Source organism: Melospiza melodia, chromosome 13, assembly GCF_035770615.1.
Source record: "Melospiza melodia melodia isolate bMelMel2 chromosome 13, bMelMel2.pri, whole genome shotgun sequence".
Taxonomy (NCBI): Eukaryota; Metazoa; Chordata; class Aves; order Passeriformes; family Passerellidae; genus Melospiza; species Melospiza melodia.
In genome coordinates, this window is record NC_086206.1 from 16,245,585 (window position 1) to 16,267,719 (window position 22,135).

The following is a 22,135-nucleotide window of genomic DNA, read 5'->3' on the forward strand; positions in this document are numbered from 1 at the left end:
GCTGCCGCCGCTCCTTTGTGCCGAAAGATGGAGGCGACTCACGGCGCGGCCCCGCCCCGCCCCGGCCCCGGCCCGCCCGCGGCCGCGCCCCCCGCCGTCTCCCGGGCGACCCGCCCCGCCCTCGGCCTCGCCCCCGCCGCGGAGCTTCGCCCAATCGCGGCTCAGGAGCGCCGTGACGTCATCCTTGCAGCCAACCCCCGCCCGCTCCGCGCGCCGCTCTGCCCGCCGTAAGCGCGGCGGGGATTGGCTGCCGCGGGGGCGGGGCCAAGCGAGGAGGCGCTGGCTCGGTTGGCCGCGGCGGGCGGAAGGGGCGGGGCGGCCGGCGGAGGGGAGCGGGGTCAATGGCGGCGCTGCGGGCCCGGCGGTGCCGCTCGCTCTGAGGGGCCGCGGTACGTGCGGGGGCGGGCCCGGGGCGGCGGGGCCGGAGGGAGCGCCCGGGGGCGGGGATAGCGGCGCGGCCGGGCCGCCGGGCCCTGGGGGTGCGGGGGTGAGGAGGGCCGGACTGGGCCCCGCGAGCGCGGCGGGCCGGGGGCCGGAGGGGAGGTGCGGAGAGGACCCGGGGCAGCTCCAGCCCGGCACGGCCGTACCGAGCTCTGGGGTACCGCAGGCAGCGGGGCCCGGGGCGGGTTCAGGCCGGCGAGGCCGATTCATCCCGGGCCGCTCCGGGCTCGGCTCGCCGCGCCTCGGCTGATGCGGGGCGGGGAGCGCTCCCGGCCCGGCCCGGCCCCGGTGGGTTGATGGAACGGGCCGGTAAATCGTGCTTGGTGTTCACAGAGGGCTGAGTCTGTTGGAAACTGCGCTCCGGTACCCAAGGCACGGTCCCTGCCCTACATCTGTTCCAGCCTCAGTTGTGGCAAGAGTGGGGAGGTTTGGGAGGTTTTGTGATCCTGGGGTGTTACCGTCTGGTGTTATAAAAACGTGGTTTACAACTGTGACAAACTCTTGTCATTTGCAGTGACAGCATAGCCCTAGAATACCTAGTCATCAGACGGAAACACTGATAAATAGGGAAAAGTTGCCAAGGGCGTGTTTTCTGTTGGGTCTGGTTTGTGTGTGTTAGCTTCAGATGGGAGAGGGCAAAGAATACAGCAAGATGACCAAACTTTACAAGTGCAAATGAACTTTAATCTGATGCTGCTTGATGAGGTTTTCCCCAAGATGGGGTTGTCAGTGTCAGGCACCAGTTTTCAGGCTGGTGTTGGAAACACCATTGCTGCATCTCAGGCCATAATTAAACCGTAATCATGGTTTAATTGATGTATCAATTGATGTATCAATTCATCATGTTGTCTGAGCAGACTGACTGATCCAGGTGGTTTGCTGCTGAAGGCTGTAGTCCCCAGAGGATGCACAGGACTGTGTTCTTGCAGAATCCCTCTCTCAGTTTGCTTTTATTACTTTCTGTCACCATTGCATTGGAACTTTTTGTGTCCTCTCTAAATATATAGGTTGAGATGACACAAGTGGAGAAACAAATTATGTTGTTTATGCAGCACTTGGATAGCAAAGCTGGCCTTGTGATCAGGACCTCTATTCAGCAGTGGGATTCAATTTTTATCTTCTCTGTAGGTTTCCAGCTTGAGCCACCTTCAGAAATTGCACTCAAAGAGCAAATGTTCCATGCTTTCTGGAAAGCGGAGTTAGGGTCTTAGGGTGGATTTTTTTTGTTTGATATTAAAGAAAGAAAGAAAGAAAGAAAAGTTTAAAGAAGATAAAATCACCCGCCCTGGATCTGTCCTTCCTGTCCCCAGCTCCTAAGAGAATTCTTTTCTCTTAACTTCTTTTAGTAATTCTAACCTTAAGAAAGCATCCTGCTGTAACAAATATTTGTCCAGTGCTCTAACCTTGATTTCTGCTGAGACTTCAGTTTTTCCATTTTTGTTTCAAGCAATGCCCCCCAAAAGTATCAGTTTTGGGATTTCAGGACTTCCTGCAGGACTGGTTCCTTGTGGTATGAAGGAAGGATGATAAACAGTTTCTTCCCTAATTTGGGTTTCTGCATCCCTTCCTCCTTGGAAAAGTTCTGGGATCTCTTCTGTGCTGAAATGCAGGGTGAGATCCCAAATGAGCAGTACTTGGCACAACTGTGGGCAATCCTTAACTTGCTGCAGTTATCCAGGGAGATGATAAAGTAGAAAAAAGTTATGTGTGCCTGTCTTTAAATGAGCAGCTCTGTGTGTTGTGTTTGTGTTGTGCCTCTGTGTACAGTTTTGAGGTACAGGCTTGAAACAAAAACAGGCATTGGGGCTCCATGGAGCTGGCAGAATAATTCTGGAAGGAGACACCCAGGACTGAGAGAAGCAGTTTGTTTCATCCTGGGCTTACAGATGTCAGGACCATGAGTTTATTTGTTAGGCTGACTGTTGGAGCATCTCCCCCCTGCCCTGGTACTGAAATCTTGAGCAGAGGTGGCTGCAGTGTGTGGGAAGGGGCTGTGCTCTCTGCAGGGCAGTGCTGCTCATTTTCTAACCCCAGCTCTGTTTCAGCCCTCTCTCACTCAGCTGGGGAGCTCCCAGGCAGTTCTCCCCAGTTTATATGCTGGGCAGTGTTGTGTGGTCATGGTTCTGTGGGATATCCCTTTGGGCAGTTCAGGACAGCTGTCCTGGCTCCCTCGTGGTTTCTTGTGTAGCTCCTCACTGGCTGAGTGTAAAACACTGGAGATTCCTTTACCTAGACTAAATCTAAAAGGCTGTTATCAATGTTCTTGTCACACCAAGCCCAAACCCCAGAGCTGTTCCAGCTGCTAAGAAGTTTAGCTGTGTCCCAGCCAAAACCAGGAGAGTTGCTAATTTCTGAAATCTCACTGTTAATCGCTTCTAAATAAACGCATTCAACAACTGAAAACAGGCAAGCTTTCTCAAATTTTCATAGATTGGCCAAAAAGAACTTGGGATTTGATGTTTTGCCATCACTTTATTTCTCTTCAGAACATATGTGGAGGAACAGAAATAAAAGGATGAGAGTGTAGGTGAGGGTGTTTAATTTAATTTTTTAAAAATATTTATTTAAGCAGAGTAAATCCATTAGAACATGACTTTCAGAAAAACAGCCCGAGGCAGACAACTAACAGAAAAGATATGAAAAAAGAGTAAAGAAGGAGTAGTAGATGATGTTTATTAGTTCTAGCAGTTATGCAGTGAGTTTGTGTCTCAGTCAGTGCTTACTATGCAGTGTTCTTTAGAGAACTGGAGTTACTGTGAGGACAGCAGGTCTGTTTTTCAGGATATTTAGTAATCACTCATTGAAAAGCATGATCAGACTCCTGACTGTGTTTTCAGCAGACAGTATTCCACCATGGAAGGGGGAGATGGCACTGCTGACCTGGTGATTAACAAGAGGTTCGTGTCTGAAGCAGAGCTAGAGGAGCGGCGGAAGAGGAGGCAGGAGGAATGGGAAAAGGTCCGAAAACCTGAGGACCCAAAAGGTATGGGCTCACTTTAGTAATTACAGGGAAAAGAGCTGAGAATTCTCCCACTTTTTCCACTTTCCCACTTTGGTGGGAAATATAAATTCTGGAAGGAGACACCCAGGACTGAGAGAAGCAATTTGTTTCATCCTGGGCTTACAGGTGTCAAGAGCACAAGTTTCCTTGTTAGGCTGAGTACTTGGAGCATCTCCACCCTGCCCTGGTACTGAAATTTTGAAACAGAGGTGGCTGCACTGTGAGAAGGGGCTGTGCTCTCTGCAGGGGAAGTGCTGCTCATGTCAGTAATTACGGGAAAAAGATGTGAGAATTTTTCACTTTTGTGGGAAATAAAAATTAAAAGTAATGGCTTTTAATATTCTGTAATTGAAATGGTTTTTATATGAAGGAACTGAGAACTGTTGGTGGTTTAGTGTTTCTAACCTGGTCTCCCTTCCTGATTTGTTCCTTTCAGAATGCCCAGAGGAGGCATATGACCCACGGTCCTTGTATGAAAGGCTCCAGGAACAGAGAGAAAAGAAGCAGCAGGAGTTTGAGGAGCAATTTAAATTCAGTAAGCAGCAAGCTGCATTGTATTTGCAAACTGCAAACTGTGTTGTATGCAACAGCTGTGCACAACCTCTGAGTAAAGGACCTATCTGCATGTTTTGTCTCCCTCTCTGAGAGGGAAACAAAGGCTTCAGGAGAGTATTGAAATCCTGGATTTTTAAAGGAACATATTCTAGACACTGAGGCATCACTGCACACATGCAAAACTCAAAAGGTGTTTGCAGTTATCAAGCTGCAAGCCTGCAGAGTGTTGAATACTGAGCTATATTGCATATAAAATAAAAACCCCCAAAAATCCCAAACAAACTTGATAGCAATCCACAAAGAAATGGCAAAGTATTGTGGTTTTGTGACTCTTGAACTCATGCTTTAACACATGCTTGAATCAATTAAAGAAATCCTGTTAGAGCAGCTATTACATTTCCAAGCCATAATTATTTGACTAAAAGTGATTTGAAAGTTAACATTATGATTTGGAAGAAGTAAACTTACATGTTTTGATTTTTTAGAAGTAGATGTTTGACTCTTCTAATGAAATGTCTGGATTTCTGGTTTTATAGAAAAGTGTTTGCCCTTTGAAAAGTGGCAAGTACAGATAGCAGCATTAATGCATTAAGTCTCCAGCTGGGCCTACAGCATTCTTTCCACTTAGAGTTTCCAGTAAACTTCAGTAGACTTTTGATCCCATTTTTGGAGTAATTTTTGGTAACATGACTAAGCAATTCTTGCTGAAGGAGCTACCCAAAAATTGACTGTTAGCCTGAATAGGAAGTGCTTCTAATAACTGCCTAAATGAATAGTTTTTCTTGGCCAGTTATATTAGATCTGCAACAGCTTTGTTTTGGTAATCCAAGTACTGGAATGGGAAGCAGCCCTGAGAATAAACCCACCTCTGCTTTTAATGCAGCCACAGCAGAATATCAGACACCACCTAGCCTGGAGAACAAAACCTGCTGCAGAGTGCCTGGGAGGGAACCTCAATAAAACCTCAGCTCAAAGCACCTCACTGGCTGCTCCTCTTAGTTTGCAGATGAGTCAGGCAGAAAATGAGATTAATTCATGTCAAAAAATGTCCTGAGTGCCACTACTTTTGCTCTCTGAAGGGGTCCTCAGTAGTAATAGTGAGTGCTACAAGTTACTGTTGAAAGATTTATGAATGAGCTCTGCATGAGTTGGAAGGAGCAGGGATTGGCTTTTATAAAGTAACCCCAAATAATCACTGATTTCCAGAGCTTTTCTGTCAGACACAACTTGCCAATTATGGGTGTAAATGGATTTCCTAGTTTGCCCTCAAAGTGACTAGGGCTTGCCTGTGTGGGTTGAGGATTAAAAATATGGTGACTTCATGTAAAAGCCTAACATGTGGAATTAAACTTTAATGAGGACTAAAGATGATGTTTGGGCTAAGATTTCTGATGATGACTACAAAGAGCAGGATTTGGTCTTCCTGAAACATAATCTTTGTTGCCATTCTATTTAAATAATTTGCTCAAGAGGCACTGAATATTTGCAGAATAGGAAATAAAAGACCTTCCTGCTGCACTAGCATGTACTTTCCTTAAAATAGGGTAACATTTTTAGAAAGAATTTAATTTTATTTGAAAATTAGGAGTTGTCTTGCTTCTACTTTAAAAAAAAAATTTGAACTGGTGTTAGAACTAATTAGGTAGGAATTGTTTGCTCTAAGAAAATGTTCTTCCTCTTTTGAGGCAAGAAGTGTGTTTTTTTTAGTTATTGGTTGGTTTAAGAGAATTCAGAGGAGACAGACAGACTTGGTGTCTGAAACCAACAAATTTCTTCTTTCTTTATTCAGAAAATATGGTAAGAGGCTTAGATGAAGATGAGACACATTTCCTTGATGAGGTTTCTCGGCAGCAAGAGCTACTAGAAAAGCAACGAAGGGAAGAAGAGCTGAAAGAACTAAATGAATACAGAATATCCTTTGCACTAAGGTGCCTGGTGGTTACCTGGAGGAGGGTAAGAGTGGGCTGCAGTTTGTTCTGTCACTTGACATTCTTTTTATAAAGCTGCTTTACAGAATGTGTATAGTGATACATTTCCAAAGTTTAATGCCTTCATTGTAGCTTTGATAGACCCCTGCAATGTTTGATATTCCCCCTCAACTCCCACTTCTTTGATCCTTTCCTCTCCCCTCTGCATTGTTTTGGGGTTTGGATGTGGTTTTTTGGAGTTTGGTTTTTTGTGTTAGTGAGGCCATGAAATACCATAACTTTAAAGAGAAAGAGAACATAAAGAAAAAACAGTGTATTATTTCTAATATTTTTCTTTTATCTTCTTATAGAAAACTACACGCTCTTTTTTTATCTGTATATTGCCTGATTTTAACATTCCTGTCTGAAATAATGTGTGGATTGCTCTCTCTGTTACTCTTCTTGGAGTATTAGATGCTTTCTCCCTTGCTGATTCTTTCAGGATGAGAAATTAAATACATCTGATTTTCTTCTGGGAAGTCAGTGCCCATGGAGTCGTGGCTCCTTTGGGTAATACACACTTGTAGGCAGGATTAAGGACAGGACAGTTTGGCTTTGCTGTTAAATTTGCCTAATTTTCTTGTAGATATGCTAGAAAATCATAGAGGATGTTTTTCCTCTCTAATTAGTGCCGGTCAAGGGAGATTGGAATGGTTTGAGAATTTCTGTGCTAAGCAAAATGTTGTTTTTTTGAGGTTTACTGAACCTATGCAGAATCTGATGGTTTCCTTGTCTGGATTGCTTTTGAGTTAGAGGTGAACAAAACACAAATGCTCAGGGAAGCTTTAGTATAGATGGAAAGTTTGTGGACACAAGGAGGTGACCAAAACCAGTCAGCAAATAAAATTGAATAGTGAATATTACAGAGATTGGTCTTACCTTGTGTTAGTCAATGATTTACAGTTTGGAGCACGTGTCCTGTGAAGAGCATCTCAATTAGCTCAGGAGTGTGTTTAGGGAAAAGCAATCCTGATGAATTTTTTAAACTTCAGAAATAGGCTGCAGTTAGCTGATGGCTTTGGAGTATTTTCTTGATTTGCTGGATCTATTAATGGGATATTCATGGATATATTTAGTTTTGGTGATGGTTGCTCTTGGAGCTGGCTGATCCAGGGTTGTGCAGTGTGAGATGGTGCTGTGGGAGCAGCTGACAGCTCTTGTTATGTCATGTACATCTGGGCTGAGCCACACCAGCCCTGGGGGGATCTTGAGTTGCCTTGAATTGGCCACATAACACACAGATCCCTGAACAGCCTGATCAAGAATTACAGAGCATCTCACCTCAGTCTTTGCACTCTTAGTAGTGTTGGTGCCTCTGAATCTGAAGTCTTAATGTAAAAATTAAACTTATTGCTGATGGAGTGGAGGAAGGGAGAATGTTTTATAGTCACCTCATCTTGTGAGAAAATCAAAAGTGTTGCCCATTTAATTTCTTTTTTAAATTGACTTGTGTTTGAAATTTTTCGTGGTGTTCTGAAATGCAAAAGTGGATTTTGCTTCTGCAGGTTGTTACTATAAAAACAAATTTATCACTGCAGTGACAAAAACCACTGTGCTGCACTTATAGGTGCTGTTTAAGTGCTCTTCCAAATTAATAAGAGCAATTTCAACCCAATGGATTTCACTATTTGCTCTTTTTCCTGCAATAGCATTTAATTTAAGCTACCCAGAGGCATTAATTTCATGGTAAAAACTGTGTCAATATTCAAGTACAGAGATCTTTTTTTTTCTTAATTTTTCAGGTTGAACAATCACAAAATTCTACATCCTCAGGATAAATATGCCTTGGAATATTTTAATGTACTCTTGAGCATAAGAAATTCATATGCGTGGATGAATAGGAATTTTTCTTTCTCCTGCATGAACAACTAGGTTTGTTTGTTCCTTACCTATGCAGACCCCCCTGTTCAGATAAAGACTTACAAATATTTTTAAGCCATTTCCAAGAAGTATTTGAGAGCAAGATCAGCTTGTCTTTACTGCTATCTAAATGTAGGAACAGTCCCCCCTCCAAGAAGCTGGCTTTGCTGAAGGACAGCTTGTTTAGTGCAGTTGATATTTAAGATTGAGAGGTTTGTTTCTAATGTAGTCTTCCTGAGAGGGAACACTTCTTGGCTGCCTAGAGCATTACATTTGCTAATGACAGCAGGATGTATAAAATACCTACTAAAAATGTGCTGTGCCTTTCTATTTGAGGAGATTTAGGAGAATGCCATCCTGGATGGAAGCTAAAAGCCTCTAATTTGGTATCTTTTAAAAGAAAAGCCTTTGAGTTCCTCAGTCAGGCTTAGACTGTAACAAGGTAATGGACCTGAATGTGGCAGTTGAACACTGCAGTGTGTGGAAGAATTGTGTGGCAGCATCAAATCAAATCAGCATGAGGAGCTCTCAGATGATTTCAGACAGCCACAGGATGGCACTCCTGTGCCATCTCAAAAACAGATAAAATTGAACAGTGGTTTGGGCTGAGAAGATTTTTGGTTGAAGTAAGGAACAGTTTGGGTTACTGCTGTATCCTTAGGAAAATCAAGTAATAAATGGCATCTGAACATTCCTGTCTGTAAAGGGATTGGAGACTGGGTGTCACTTCAAACAAAGTCTAAAAGTTTTTGATTTTGAGATGTTGAGTGGGGGGAAAAATCTATGGCTTCAAATATATGGGCCATCAATGTAAAATTCACTATCCAATATTTGTCTGCAGTGACTGGGGCATCTGTGAAATTCCAGCTTGTGGAACTGTAGTCAGAAGAGAAACTATTAGAACACTAGGTTTGAGTTTATAAACATGCTTTTAATCTAAGTTAATTTGCCTTTGCCTGTGCAGTTAAAATTTTTGCAGAATTTTGTGTGACTTTCCTGGCACCTCATCTACAAACAGGGTCTTTGGCAGATTTCCCTTCATCACACAAGGAGATGTGTTCAGTGTGTGCAGAGCGTGCCCTGATAAACACACCCTGCTCCTTCTCATCCCATCTGAGAACCTGCTCAAGCTTCTCCACTTCATTATAGGTTTCAGCTGCATTCCACCTTGCTAACACTGTTTTAGTCTGCTTAGCTTTTCTGAGCAGTTTTAGTCTTTTTTGGGTGAATCTTGGACCACAGTTCCCCTTAATTAAAGTCTCCTTTCTCCTGGGATTGATGCTCAGACCAGCACCAATCGTTGTGGTCCTTACAGAGAGATGAGCTGCAAAGGTGGAGTGCTAAGGACCAAACCAAAAAATGGAACTGTTCTGTCTTGCTAGGCTGAAATCTGCTGGGCTCAGCAGAAGGAGGTCTGAGGAGTGGAAGTGAGTGCATAAATTGCTACTTAGCTTTTCTGGTAAGGATTAGAGTGTGGAGCAGCAGATTTGAATTACAAATGTGTTGATCCCTATAGAAGGGGAAGTACTGCATTGCCTTTTTGGTTTGTTTGTTTTGGTCCAGCCTGACCTTTTTGCTTTTCTAAGGAAAAGGCAGGATGGTGGATGTGTTCCTGGGTGCTGGGTGTGTTGTGTTACACCTTTTTGGCTTCAGAACAGCAGCTCCCAGGCTGCTCCTGGACATCCTCACAGGGAGAGCTGGTCCTGATACCAGAGAGAGCTCCAGCCCCAGAGGAGAAAGTGTCTTCTCCTCTGGCTGAGGCTACCAGCTCAGTGTCATCACAAATGAGTTTATTTGGGTAGAATATGTGAATGAACTTCGGTCACTGCTGTCAGCAGAGCTGGCTAAATATATCAGGGAGGAAATGTCTGTTCTCCCCATTCCTTCCCAGCTGATCCTTAACCCTTAATTCACAGCACTCTCACTAAAGTGGGAGTCAGTATGGACCCAAAGAAGGAAACTGAGAAGAAATTGCCCATGAAGTCAGTGGAAAACAAGAACAAATTTTCTCAGGCAAAGCTGTTGGCAGGAGCTGTGAAACACAGAAGGTTAGTTTCACACTTCTATAAATTCCTGAGGAACGGAACCCAGTTAGCAGTGTAAAGGGAGACAGGCCAAAACTGCCTCCAGAGAGTGAGGTGTAAACCTTAGCCCTAAAGAAAAAGGGGGAAGGTATAAGAAAAGACCAGTCTTGTTTCTATAGGCTCTCACAAACTGTGGGGAAAAACATGAAGCAAATCAAATAGATAAGTGTGTGTAAAGCAAGTGGGCAGGATCTTCATTTTAGAGTGCCAGGCTTGGGCAATCCTGCTTGGGGTTTGAGGGAATCTGTTTTACATCTCTGTTTGCAGATATCAGTGTCACCTCACGAATGCAATTTCATTCAGGTTGCCTGATTTATCAGCCAATTTTACCCGTGTTTAAAATGGATTATTTTAATGGATTTACTCTGATACATCAGCACCCTTTCCATCCCAGCTGGGTTTGTGATGTGCTTGCTGCTTTGATCTTGGCCTGCAAACACAGCTGTTGGTGTACTACAGGTTATGGAGGAACCAGGCATGTGGGACCAGACTTATTTCCCCCAGATGAATCATCTAATACTTGAGATGATTACTGACATCTCAAAGTGCAGTGTGTTCAAATTGTCTCAGGGAATGTGAGATTATTTTAGAAGCTTATCTTGTAGGGTGATGTTTAGCTCCCAGTACAGCAATTAATTGCATGTCTGAAAACTGAAGTAAGCACTTCCACCACCTGATGTCTGTGGGGTTGGGTGATAGTTTGGGTTTTAGGAAGGCAGAAAAGAAAAACCTTGAGCTGATAACAAGCAGCCAAAAATGTTGTTTTTGTCTTGTAACTAATAGTACTTAACCCAGTGGGATGTACAAAAGGAGCTGGCATGTGCTTAATGGTACTTCTGAAGTCTGCAGATGGCATCTGCTTAAAGAGAGCATCTTAACTGACATGTCAATGCCATTGCAGACTTGCTTTGCAGCCTTCTATTTTTGCCATCTTATCTTTTATTGCAAAGTGGCCCAAAGCAAGTGTAGTGTGAGCTCATCATCTGCTCCCTGAGCTTTGTAATTTCCTCTAAAGGATGTATTACTATTAAAGCTCTCTGCACAGAATAACCTTTCATCTGTACTGCATGTTCTGATAGGGACAGAAAAGAGTTAATGCATCCTAATGCTCATGCTTCATCAGTTCATCACTGCAGAATCTGGGAAGCATTTGTTTGTGTGGATGCCTTAGCACTGGGCACGTGCAGGAGTGGGGGGGAAATCTCAGCAGTGATAGGGGAGAGCTGTAGAAGCTCTGAAGAGTCGGGAGTCCAAGCCATGCTCCTTTCTCCCAATGCCACTTTGGACCCAGAAAGGACCTTTGTGGACACTGCAGCTCTGTCCATTGCTGTGAGAGTGTCTGGGCTGGCTGGGTGCAAGGTTTCTGGATGGTTTAGAACAGGTGCTTGAAGGAGGGGAAGGAAGCCCTGCAAGGGAAAAGCCATGGATATTGGCATTAGCAAGTGTGGTAATCATCCACATGTGCAAGGCTGTGGCCATGTGGGTGTCTGAAGCTCAGGTAGTCATTCCCAGTCTCCTGTGGGGCACATCCTGCTCAACAGGCAGCTCCAGGTTGCTGTGCAAGGGCTTTGACTTGAACTCTAAGAGGTGTGTTCCTTTCCCAGGATAAAAGGTGATAGGGGTAGTGTAGGTGTTGCTGCTTCCTTGGATCCTGCATGTTCCCCAAGGAGCCTCAGTTAAAGGCAGGTGGAAGTGGTGATGGTCATCAGGGGACCCTGCTGGCATCTGCTGTAGCATTTAAGGCAAAGATGTAACAATGACTTCACAGTAATTAAGTGGTTGCCTATGAAGAACAAGACACTCTGTTATTTTTTCCACAGTTCAGATGGTGGTAACAGTGTCAAGAGGTTGAAATTAGACACTGACCACGAGGAAAAGAATCCAGGTACGTCCCAACTTCTGTGTGTGAGAAGCTCTGTGTCTGTCACTGAACAGCCGCTGAGTTGGGGTTAAATCTCATAGAGGATTTGCTTCTCTGTTCCTTCACTGGACAGCATGGACTTTGGTTGGCATGTTCTCTTTTAAAGCAGTAGAAATGGTAAGTGTGGGAGCTGACAGCCTTCATGGAAAATAGGGCTGCAGGGAACCTCTGAAGCTTATCAGGATGTCCCCTGCCCAAACCAGCCCTGACAGATGCTTGTCTAAGGAGCTCTGAAGTCTCCACATATAGACTGTCCACCTTCCTTTGAGAGTTTATTAATCTGAAAGAGTTTAACCTGATAAGTAATGGAATTGTCCTTAGGTGCATTTCAAGCCTAATGCTTGTTCTGTGGGCAGGAGACACGGAGAACAGATCATCCTCTTCCTCTTCACAGCAGCCTTGCATGTATTTGTATACATCCACTTCATGCTCTAAAGTGATTCAGTCCATCCTGAAATCAATTTGTTTCAGAAAATTGTGGGGAACTAGAAGAAAAATGAAGTTGTGTTTCAGCTGTAGCTGTCAGGGCTGCAATTGACTTGCTGTCAAGCTACTCTGACACAAATCGGGTGAGCTGCAGTTGTGTAACACAACCCAAGGCACTTCCTGAATCTCCTTCTGTTCAGTAAACTTTCAGAACAGCAGAAATAATTAATTAGCCATGGAAGATGGGAGATGTTGACTAGCAGAATAAGGGAATAAAACTTTTTCTCAACTATGCTGTTATATTGCAAAAAAATTACTCAATTACTCAAAGCAGAGCATTTATTCTTATTTAGTGGGTTTGGTACTTGACAAGCATCAAACTGACAACTTTAGAATAAAAAGATCTGTAATGCCAGCATAGAGCAGGAAAAAAATCCCCTGAGGTAGCAGGTCCTTCCTGTCAGAATGCTTTTATTACAGCATAAAGCTGCCTTATGCTTTAATTAAATCCTGAAATCATCCCCTGCTTATGTGGGAAAAGCAGGTGAGCGACACGTGGCCGTTCCTGGGCTGATTGAAAGCACTCTCATTTTTGACTGCAGTCTGGTTTTTGACTGAGGTTTGTGTCTTGCAGAAAAGCCCTCGTGCGTGTCCCTGGGGAGCAGCTCGGTGGGAGGCTCCGCGGTGCACTGTCCCTCTGCTGCCGTGTGCATCGGGATCCTGCCCGGCCTGGGCGCCTACTCGGGCAGCAGCGACTCCGAGTCCAGCTCGGACAGCGAGGGCACCATCAATTCCACTGGCAAGATTGTCTCCTCTGTCTTTCGTGGCAACAGCTTCTTTGATGGTCCATAGCACAACCCCTCCGTGTGTAATGTAGTGCAGAATATCTTCCAAAGCCCTGGTGGATGCTTGTTGCATCCTTCTGCCCCAAATATAATCTTTCTAGCTAACCTCTCAACTTTATTACACTCAGATATTCCTGAAGTAACTCATTATTTCCCCCCCCATCACTCCCTCCCCCCCAACTTTCCATTTCTGGGGTGCATACTGAGCCTGGAAGAAAAGCTGCCATCTTAAAGCAGAGGGCACACCTAACCATGTCACAAAGGTCTGAGGGTATGGAGGAGAGAGCTTTATCTTTTACAATTCTTATGGAAAGAATTATGTTGATTTAAGAAGTTTATACAAGACTAACAGGCAAAAAATAATCACTTGAAGCAGTGAAGTCTTGTAGAAGCAGCCATGTGTTCTGTTTTAAAATGTCATTTTTATTCTGTATTTGAAAAATGGGGGCAGAACCAAATTTGAGCAGATGGTGAAGTGTAGATTGCCATGACACTGTAAAGAAGTTTTAGTGTTACATGATTAAAGACATTCTGAATGCATTTTTTTTATCTCTGCCTGTGCCATTCATAATTGTTCTCATTCCATTAATCAATTTGTGCTCTACCCAAACAGCCAGAGCAGACTGTTTGGGTCCAAACCACCATCCAGGAGAGGTGTAGGTCAGTTTCCCACAAAAGCAGAGGTGGTGAAGGAAAACTTGGTCTGAGTGAGTTCACAGGAACTGCAGGTGGGTTTTCTGCTCAAAGGCTGCTCCAACACTGGGGCTTGACAAGTCAGAGCTTTTCAGCAGCAGTGTCCTGAAGGGCATGAATCCAGAGTGGGTGGGACTCCCCTGTTCAGCCAAACTCCTTTGTATGGGAATTGGAGAATTCCAGAAGTGGGGCTGAGGGCCCATCCTCTCAATCTCAGTGTGCTGGTGGCAGTTTGGAGGGTTGGAACAGCTCAGCTCAGGGGTGGAAGTCTCTTTGTGCAATCCTGCTCTAAGTGCTGCCCTTGTGAGAGCAGCTGGTCAGTGTGTACCAAAGGACAGTCACTGGAGGTGGCACTGAGGGACTTGGGAGGGAGCAGAGAAAACAAGGCCTGTAGTGGATTCATGCCTTAGCCTCAGTGCTGAATTTTCCAAAGGAAATGGGGAGAGTTGTGCTCACAATGCAGCTATCCTTAGCCAAACACCCTTTCTGTTTGCACAGCCCTGTTCCACAGACAGATCTTTACAAACACACTGCAATTCCTCCCCTGCACTGGGCTGCCTGGCACCTCCTGTGTTTGCTCCAGAGTTGCTCCTGCCTCTTCTCCAGCTACTGTAATTATGGCACTTCCAGGTGGGAAATAAGCAGATTTCGTGCAGCCTCCCTAATGCATTGCTTTTGGTGACTTTTCATCTTACTGAGCTATGGAATGAAATGGAAGTGGTGCACAAAAAAAATGCATGTTTTTTTTATTAAAGTTGTATGGGCAAGAGCCTCAATGAGTTGGTATGAGAGCTGCTGGTGTTCCTCCCTGGCTTTAAACTACATCAGTTATCTGACTGTAGAGTCAGAGCAGCCTTGCCCACCTGCCAGCATGCTGGGCCATTTTCCTGAGTGGTATCTTGCACAGCTGAAGTCAAAATGCCTGATTTAGCCAGAAATTTATAGTGGGAGTTTCCAGCCAATTGTGGCAAGTGCAGGTGAGATGGTGTGTAAATTATGGAGTGTAAATTTTGGTGTGGATATGGGGCTGTGCAGGGCCAGGAGGAGACATAATCCAGGAAAAGCAGATGTGAGGGCCCTCTGCCTTTCTCCTGTTCCTAGAAGAATGGAATAGGACACTTGGGGAATGCCTTTGAGTCAGCTCTGCTGTTCTCAGGGCCTGGCTCATGAAAACAAACTGCAGAGCTGTCCCAGCTCCTCACTCCATCTCTTGGTCCCATTTACCTTTGTACATCAGGAGCCATCTGACATTAAAATACTCCAGTGCTGGGAAGTGCAGTATGGGATGGACGGTAAATCAGACCTGAAAAGGGCAGCTGTGGCAGTAACCTTGCCCTGGGCTGCCAAAGCTGGAGACAAGCTGGCTGTGGCTGGCTCCAGCAACTCTCATTCACTGGTGGGTTTAGATACATTTTTTTGTTGTTTTTAAGAAAAAACCATGACTGCATAGTGTGTGCTTCATCCCGTCCCCAGGGACAGCTCAATAAACCGCTCCTTGTCTGTGCTAGTTGTTAAAGTTTCAGGAGGTGTTAAAAAAACCCAACAAACCCCCACAAACACTCTACTAGCAGCAGAGTTTATGAGCTCCTGCAGCTGCGTGTGAGGTTCTCTTATGGAAATAAATAAAATTTAAAAAAAATTTTCCAAGGCCGCAGACTTCGATCTGGAAGCTGAGCTGGATACAGCGTTATTTTTAAACAAGCCACCCTTCAAAGGCTGCTTCTCCCTTTGGAAAAGGGTGGTGTTGGTTGTTTATTTTCCCTTCCAGGAGGTTTTGCAAGGCAAAAATGTTTCTCAGAACAGTGCAAGCTCTCCCAAGGGATGGGGTCTCACCCAGCGCTGTGCTTAGAGCCAACTCACTGTGGGACAGCCCGGGGCCCTCTGTGCTGGTGGCAGCAGTGACAGCCACAAGGCTGCTGGCAGAGAGCACAACCAGCAGCACACGTCTGTGCAGGCTTTCTATGGGGACAGCAACCTCCCACCTCAAAGCTTCCATTAATGGGGAGGAGACTCAAGTCAAGTCTGCTCGAGTTTGGAGTAGGGCTGGTGATCCCTGCCGGATATTCAGCAGCACACTCAGCTTCAAAAGACCTTAATCTGGTTAGGAGCAGCATAAAGCAGCAATTAGCACATTGCTGATGAGCAGCTCAAAGGAGCTGCTGGAGAGCAGGATTTCATTACCCAGCCCATCTTCTCCCCGGCAGCAGGGAGCTTTTGTTACTCAGACTTGGAAAATTTTCTGGAGTTGGAGCAGCAGTGAACCGTGAAACTCCCTTTGATGGTTTGGCGTGGGGTCACCAGGGTTTTCCCAAGCACACAGACTCAGGCAGGCATTAAGGGCATCCTGCCTTCCCCAGGGTATCCACCTTCACTAAATCTCCCTCTGGGATGCTGCCATTGACAGTGTGGGGCTGATCCTGGGCACTGCCAGCACAGCAACTGAGGGACCAGGACTGGCCCTGTCAGGGTGACTCCAAACACCCAGCACTGCTGACAGTGTAAACCACTCCCAGCCCTTCCCATCTAGGAGACTCTTGTTTTAAATGTCCAAGTTTCTTTATTAACCTGAGTATAACAAATATAACATGTACACAGTATAAAAATGAACACAGAACCTGACAGGTGTACAGGTACAACACAAATACATGAACTATACAACGACCAGTTCATTGAATGATAATATATTAAGCATTTCATTGCTTGGAAAAAGCAAGTTTTGATCATAAAAATTGTATTCTTTACCACTGAAATTATACAAAGTACATTCAATACTGAAAAGTGACTCAACGGAGCAGGACCAAGGCATGGCCTGGCTGCTTAGTGTTACCTTGGGCCAGGACTGTACAAAATGAATCCAGACACTTTGCTGGGATGCATCTTAAGAACTCAGCAATTAAATTAAGAAGTACAAAGTGTTTCAGGGAGGGTATTCTTCTCTTAAAAGCATGTGGGACGTGCTTTTGGCAGGACCATCAGGCTCCGGCAGCATGCAGAGGGCGCAGCCTGGCACGGCTCTACGCGGGCTCCGAGTTGATGGGGGGCAGGTTTTGGTGCTTGAAGTACTGCACCACTTGCTGGGGCAGCTCTGCCAGCACAGCTTTGGCCAGGGTCTCCTTGGGGACCTGTGAGCCAAAGGGAACCAACACCAGTGTTAGGACAGCCACAGGGGACTGACTGAGCAAACATGGCTGGGCTGGCCCAGCTCCAGATGTTGGCATTTAATACCCCTTAGAGTCCATTGATAGCCAGCATTTTATGCACCAGGGATTATTATATTCTATACTACCACCCTTCCCTCCAGGAGAGAATTCACTGGTACAGAGCAACAAAATATCCTGGGTAGGTCAGAAAAAAAACAGGTCTGAGTGGCAGGAGGTGAAATAGAAAGACAGTGATAAATTGCAAAGAAGGGTAAGATAAGCACAAGATCCATCCTTGGCATTTAAACCCATGCTAGTAACAGCCTCTGTCCCAGAGTTGTCTCCTGGATGATTGCAAAGGACTCATCCCACAGAGGGGACGTGCAGGGCCAGTGCCACCATTGCCCTTTCCTCAGGACAATTCAGCACAAAGCCCTTGGTGTGTGGCACATCACGGGTGCTGGATGAGGCCTGAGTGGGAGTCACCAAAACCAGCACAGGGCTGAGGCAAGGGGCATGAGCCCAGTGCTGCCCCACCTGCTGCAGGAACCCTGGTCCTGCTCTGAGTCACTGGTTTTTGCTCCCACCTGTCTGACCACGACAGGGGGTGGAGAAACACAGCAGGCTCAGGTGGAACCATTAGAGAGCTGCAGAGCACAAGCCTCCCCTCCCTGCAGTGCTGATCTATGTGATCCACACCACAGCATCCCTGAGGCTAAGACAGAGCAAGACAGGCAGGTACCTCTTGCCTCTGCCTTGGCTGTTCCACTTGCAGGGTGATTTCCAGGTCTGGAAATCCATCCATTTTTTTTATCTTGACTTTTTTTTTTTTTTTTTTTTTTTGTCAAATAATTAAACCATATATCCCTACATTATCCAAATCATGTGTCATCAATACACTTTCAATTAACCTTCCTCTTTATTTCCTAGTATCAAAAACAATAACCAACTGTCATCATCACTCCACAACCACCCCCAAACAAACACAGAATTAACCCCAGAACTAATTTCCCCCCCCCCCAAAAAAAAACCCAAACAAAAATACAAACCCTGATGATAAATCATCAACCAATCACCCACCAATTTTTACGTTCTTGTAGCTTATAAAAAGCATGACTGAAGATGGCAAGATGGCTGCCATACACACCCAAGAACAAGAGACTTAGTCTTAACTTTAATGTTAGTTTTTGCTAGGTATATTACATGCAAGTATCAGTGCTCCAGCGTAGATGCCCTGGATACCTTAATTAGGTAGATAGCCCATCTCCCCCGGGATCCTTCCCTGTGATGGTGTACACAGGGGTCTTATGTTGAAGGAAGAGGCTAGGATTTGACTCCATATTTCAGAAGGCTTGATTTATTATTCTATTATATGTATTACATTAAAACTATACTAAAAGAATAGAAGAAAAGGTTCTTCTCTGAAGGCTAGCTAAGCTAAGAATAGAATCATAAAGAATGATAACAAAGGCAGCTGTCTCAGACTCTCTGTCTGAGCCAGCTGGGCTGTGATTGGTCATTAATTATAAACATCTAAGACAGGCCAATCACAGATGTACCTGTTGCATTCCACAGCAGCAGATAACCATTGTTTACATTTTGCTCTTGAGGCCTCTCAGCTTCTCAGGAGGCAAATCTTAGTGAAAGGATTTTCATGAAAAGATGTCTGTGACGGATCCCTCCCTGCCAGCGCAGCCCATCTCCCCTGGGATCCCTCCCTGGCAGCCCAGCCCATCTCCCCTGGGATCCCTCCCTGGCAGCCCAGCCCATCTCCCCCGGGATCCCCCCCTGCCAGCCCAGCACATCTCCCCCGGGATCCCCCCCTGGCAGCCCCACTCACGTTGCGGAAGTTGCGGAAGGGCACGAACTGCACGATGTCGCGCACGGCCTCCTCGCCCGTGTGCGAGCGCAGCACGCGGCTGTCCCCGTCCAGGAACTCCATGGCTGCAAAGTCAGCGTTGCCCACGCCCACGATGATGATGGACATGGGCAGCTTGGACGCCTGCACCACAGCGTGCCTCGTCTCGTCCATGTCGCTGATCACCCCGTCCGTGATGATGAGGAGGATGAAGTATTGCTGCGGAGGGGAGGGCACAAAGTCATAGCCAGTACAGATGTCGGAATTCAGGACATCCCTCTGGCTGTCCTGGATTACCAAGACCCATGCCAGGGGGCTCAGAGACCTTGGCACAGAGCCCAGGACACCTGTGACTTTGATTATGACCCATTGGTCATATCAAAAAATATGTGGAAAAAATTACCAACCTTATACGAAAGTATAAGTAGAATAAGAATTAGTTTGTTACAGTGGGAAAAATAGATTTTTGGGGTTTTAAGAATAGGTGTTCAGGAGGCAAGATGGAAGAATTTAAGTGTGTCCAACCTTTCTCCTTCTTCTTGGCCTCCATCTTCTGCTGTGATGCTGGCACTTTTAAATTGGTTTAGAGTAGAAGCTCACTGTCTAACATAAATGGTAGGTATTGGGAAGTAATTGTAAATATTGTACACGTAGTTTGTAGTATAAAAAGATAACACAGCCCTGGGGCAGGCAGAGTGCTTCTGTCTGTCCTGCTGAGTGGACCTTGGCAGGTCAGGAGAAAGGATTTTATAGATAAGAAACAATAAACAACCTTGAGACTGAGAGCTGAAGAGTTCTGACTCCTTATTTGCCCACCAGGCTAAGAAAAAAGACTTTCTAACATATCTCAAAGTCACTCTGAGCAGCTAAAATCCCGAGATACACCCTCACACTGCAGCCAGGACTCACACATATCGAGGGGTGGCAGGGCCCCTGGAGATTTGGGGGTGAGCTTCACCATTTCCCAGGTCAGCTGGCATCATGCCCTTCAGCAGAATCCAGAAATTCAGGTGCTCCTGTTCTCCCTGTTTTTTGAAAGATCTTGAACAAACAACAACCAGCTCCCACTCCAAAATATTTTTCTGAATTACTGATTTACTGTACTTAATGGTGCAAAACAAAATCAACTTCTAAACTGCACAGGATCTCTGTCAGGGCCGGGAGGAATTCAGGGTTGGGACAGGAGCCCAGCTGGGAAATGAAATCTCCCTCTGCCTGCACACAGTGGGGTGGTTTTTGGGGTGCTGCCATCAACATCTCCCTGCTCTGAGGGGGGATCATCTCCTGCATTGCCCTGCCAGGCTGTGGGGCCATCCCACACTGCTCAGGGCTCCTGTCCAAAGCCATGGCTGTGGGATGCCCTGAGGGGGATGCAGAGGATGTCAGCAAGCTGGGGGATGACAGAGCAGCAGCATTGGGAACTGCTCCCCTTCCCTTGGGAAAGGGCCGCTCCTGCTGCTCCTGCAGAGCTGGGGAAGGATGGACAGAGACGGACAGACGGTCCTGCTGGACTCAGCTCTGCAAACCTGGAGCATGTGGACCCCCAAATTCCCATCTCCTCTGTCTCCAGGGAAAGTAATAGCTCAATTTTGGCACATTACAGAGCTTGTGTGTGCTGGAGAAATGACGAAAACAAGCACTTAAGAGCATTAAAGCCCTTTGTTCTTCTCCTCATTCTTTCCATTTCCTCTGAAAACCGCTAGTGCAGCATCCTGGAAAAGCAAAGGAAGGAGTGCTGCCCCAAGCCTGTTCTTCTGGTCTTCCTCCAGCCCACATCCCCTGAAACCTTCCCTAAGCTTCATCCACTCTTGATGATCTGCAGTGCTAAACTCCAAGTACTAACAAGGCTGGGTAGAGCTTAAACACAACTGAGGACACTGGTGAGATTTTCCCAAGCCAGACCCTTCCCCACTCCAGCCCCTTTTGATGCATTAACCTGGCCTGCACAGTTTAATGTCCAGAGTTTAGTTTTTATCTAAATACGAATTTCTGAGAGCAAAACATGGTCAACCAGAAGCCTGCAGAGCAGGACTGCAAGATCTGAGTCTGGGGGACAAGACTAAATTTCAGGAGAAGACCTGCACTGGTCATAACTGGAAGCTGGACTTGGACCTCACCCCATCTGGGAACCAGTATGGGAGGAAGAGTATGAAACCTTGAGGGGAGCACCTGATAATGACTTTCAGCTGATTCTCCCTTTCCCTGCCTGGACTCTCTCCTGGAAACATGGAAAGGGTTATTTCCCTTTGTTCCCTTTTTTTCTGTAAAATCTGTAACAGGATCTGAAAAAAAAAAATGCTGGAAAATATGCAGGAAAAGGGGTGGGGAGGCAGAGCTTGTCAAATGTTTATCACAACATATTTCAGAGGTCAAAAGAAGTAAGAGCTGATGCTGGGGATCAGCCTCAAAGCCCAGGGCTGCTTGGGGTGATGAAGCAAAGGACCAGGAGGCACTGCTGGAGAGCATCAGTGGGAGATTCCCCAATGAGCAGTGACAGTTTTGGTGGTGTCAGTAAATGACAGCAGGACAGGGGTGCTGGTGGCACCTCTGGGCTCCAGCTGCAGTACTCAGCCAGGCTGGCACCTCTGCCAAGCCACAATCAGAGCTGCTGGTGCACAGGGACCAGGCTAGGGGGTCAATCACACACCAACCAGCAGCACCTGCCTCCTTTCTCCTCTTTTTCTTGTTAAAACGGCTGATCCCTGCATCCACATGGGCTCTGGGATGATTCCCAATCCATTTGTTAATGATATCAGCAGGACTTGGAGGGATTAGGCAGCACTGAACAGCATGAGGTGAGAAAGGGGAGGTTTGGATGCAGGAACCCTGCTGGAAAGGTGACTTTTAATTCCCCAAAGCTTATTAATCCTTCCCCAAGAGCCAAGTGGTGTAACACCCCTCTGTCCCTCCCCCAGCCCCAGGATGTTTTAGTCTCCCATCCCTTATGAGCTGAGGGCTGTTTGTGATCTATGTTGCTATGGAAAAACTACGAGGATTTTTGGTTTTATTTGAAATGCTGGGAGCAGGCAAGAGCGGGAGGAAGAGGAGGGCAGGTTCAGGCAGCCACTCAGCACCAGGGGTGGCTTTGATGCACGAGCTGAAGAGGGGATGGAAGAGGAGAGGACCCCGGGGGAGTGAGATCCCTCATCAATAACGCTTTGTGCTGCCAAAAATCCACCCGAGCCAAGCCAGGCTTGCCTCTGACGGCACTATTAGTGCCCATTATTTAAAATCTCCCTTGATTAAACTATTAGTGCCAGCAGAGGGGTGCAATTTGCATATGATTAGTGCCTCTGCTCAGTGCTGAGCCCGTGGGCTCTCCCTCCCCCACTGACAACACAGAA

At 46.1% G+C, this 22,135-nt stretch overlaps 2 protein-coding genes across 5 annotated transcripts in view; one reads left to right on the plus strand and one right to left on the minus strand.

The window, feature by feature from the left end:
- The first annotated feature begins 307 nt into the window (after positions 1–307).
- Positions 308–13,640, plus strand: PSME3IP1 (proteasome activator subunit 3 interacting protein 1). Of its 2 annotated transcripts, none has more exons than XM_063168016.1 (7): positions 308–389; positions 3,282–3,424; positions 3,879–3,977; positions 5,787–5,913; positions 9,744–9,872; positions 11,729–11,793; positions 12,890–13,640. In XM_063168016.1, the coding sequence occupies exons 2-7, from the start codon at positions 3,295–3,297 to the stop codon at positions 13,105–13,107; spliced, it is 768 nt and encodes a 255-aa protein (XP_063024086.1). In that variant the 5' UTR covers positions 308–389; positions 3,282–3,294; the 3' UTR covers positions 13,108–13,640. The 2 variants fall into 2 exon arrangements, with proteins under 2 accessions (XP_063024086.1, XP_063024085.1); XM_063168015.1 differs by having other exon boundaries at positions 330–389; positions 3,279–3,424.
- A 2,687-nt stretch (positions 13,641–16,327) lies between these two features.
- The window catches only part of CPNE2 (copine 2), a 45,779-nt gene continuing 39,971 nt past the window's right edge, over positions 16,328–22,135 (minus strand). For all 3 annotated transcript variants that reach the window (XM_063168014.1, XM_063168012.1, XM_063168013.1), the window contains exons 15-16: positions 18,774–19,010; positions 16,328–16,915 (exon numbers count right to left, since the gene is read on the minus strand). In XM_063168014.1, the coding sequence (XP_063024084.1) occupies positions 16,808–16,915; positions 18,774–19,010 (345 nt within the window). In that variant the 3' untranslated portion in view covers positions 16,328–16,807. The remainder of the gene's footprint in view (positions 16,916–18,773; positions 19,011–22,135) is intronic.

Excerpts from the sequence above, each read along its gene's own strand:
- PSME3IP1 (XM_063168016.1), top strand. The coding sequence starts at position 3,295 with ATGGAAGGGGGAGATGGCACTGCTGACCTGGTGATTAACAAGAGGTTC. Across the intron at positions 9,873-11,728 it reads GGAGCTGTGAAACACAGAAG|TTCAGATGGTGGTAACAGTG; the intron begins GTTAGTTTCACA and ends TTTTTTCCACAG. Across the intron at positions 11,794-12,889 it reads CCACGAGGAAAAGAATCCAG|AAAAGCCCTCGTGCGTGTCC; the intron begins GTACGTCCCAAC and ends TGTGTCTTGCAG.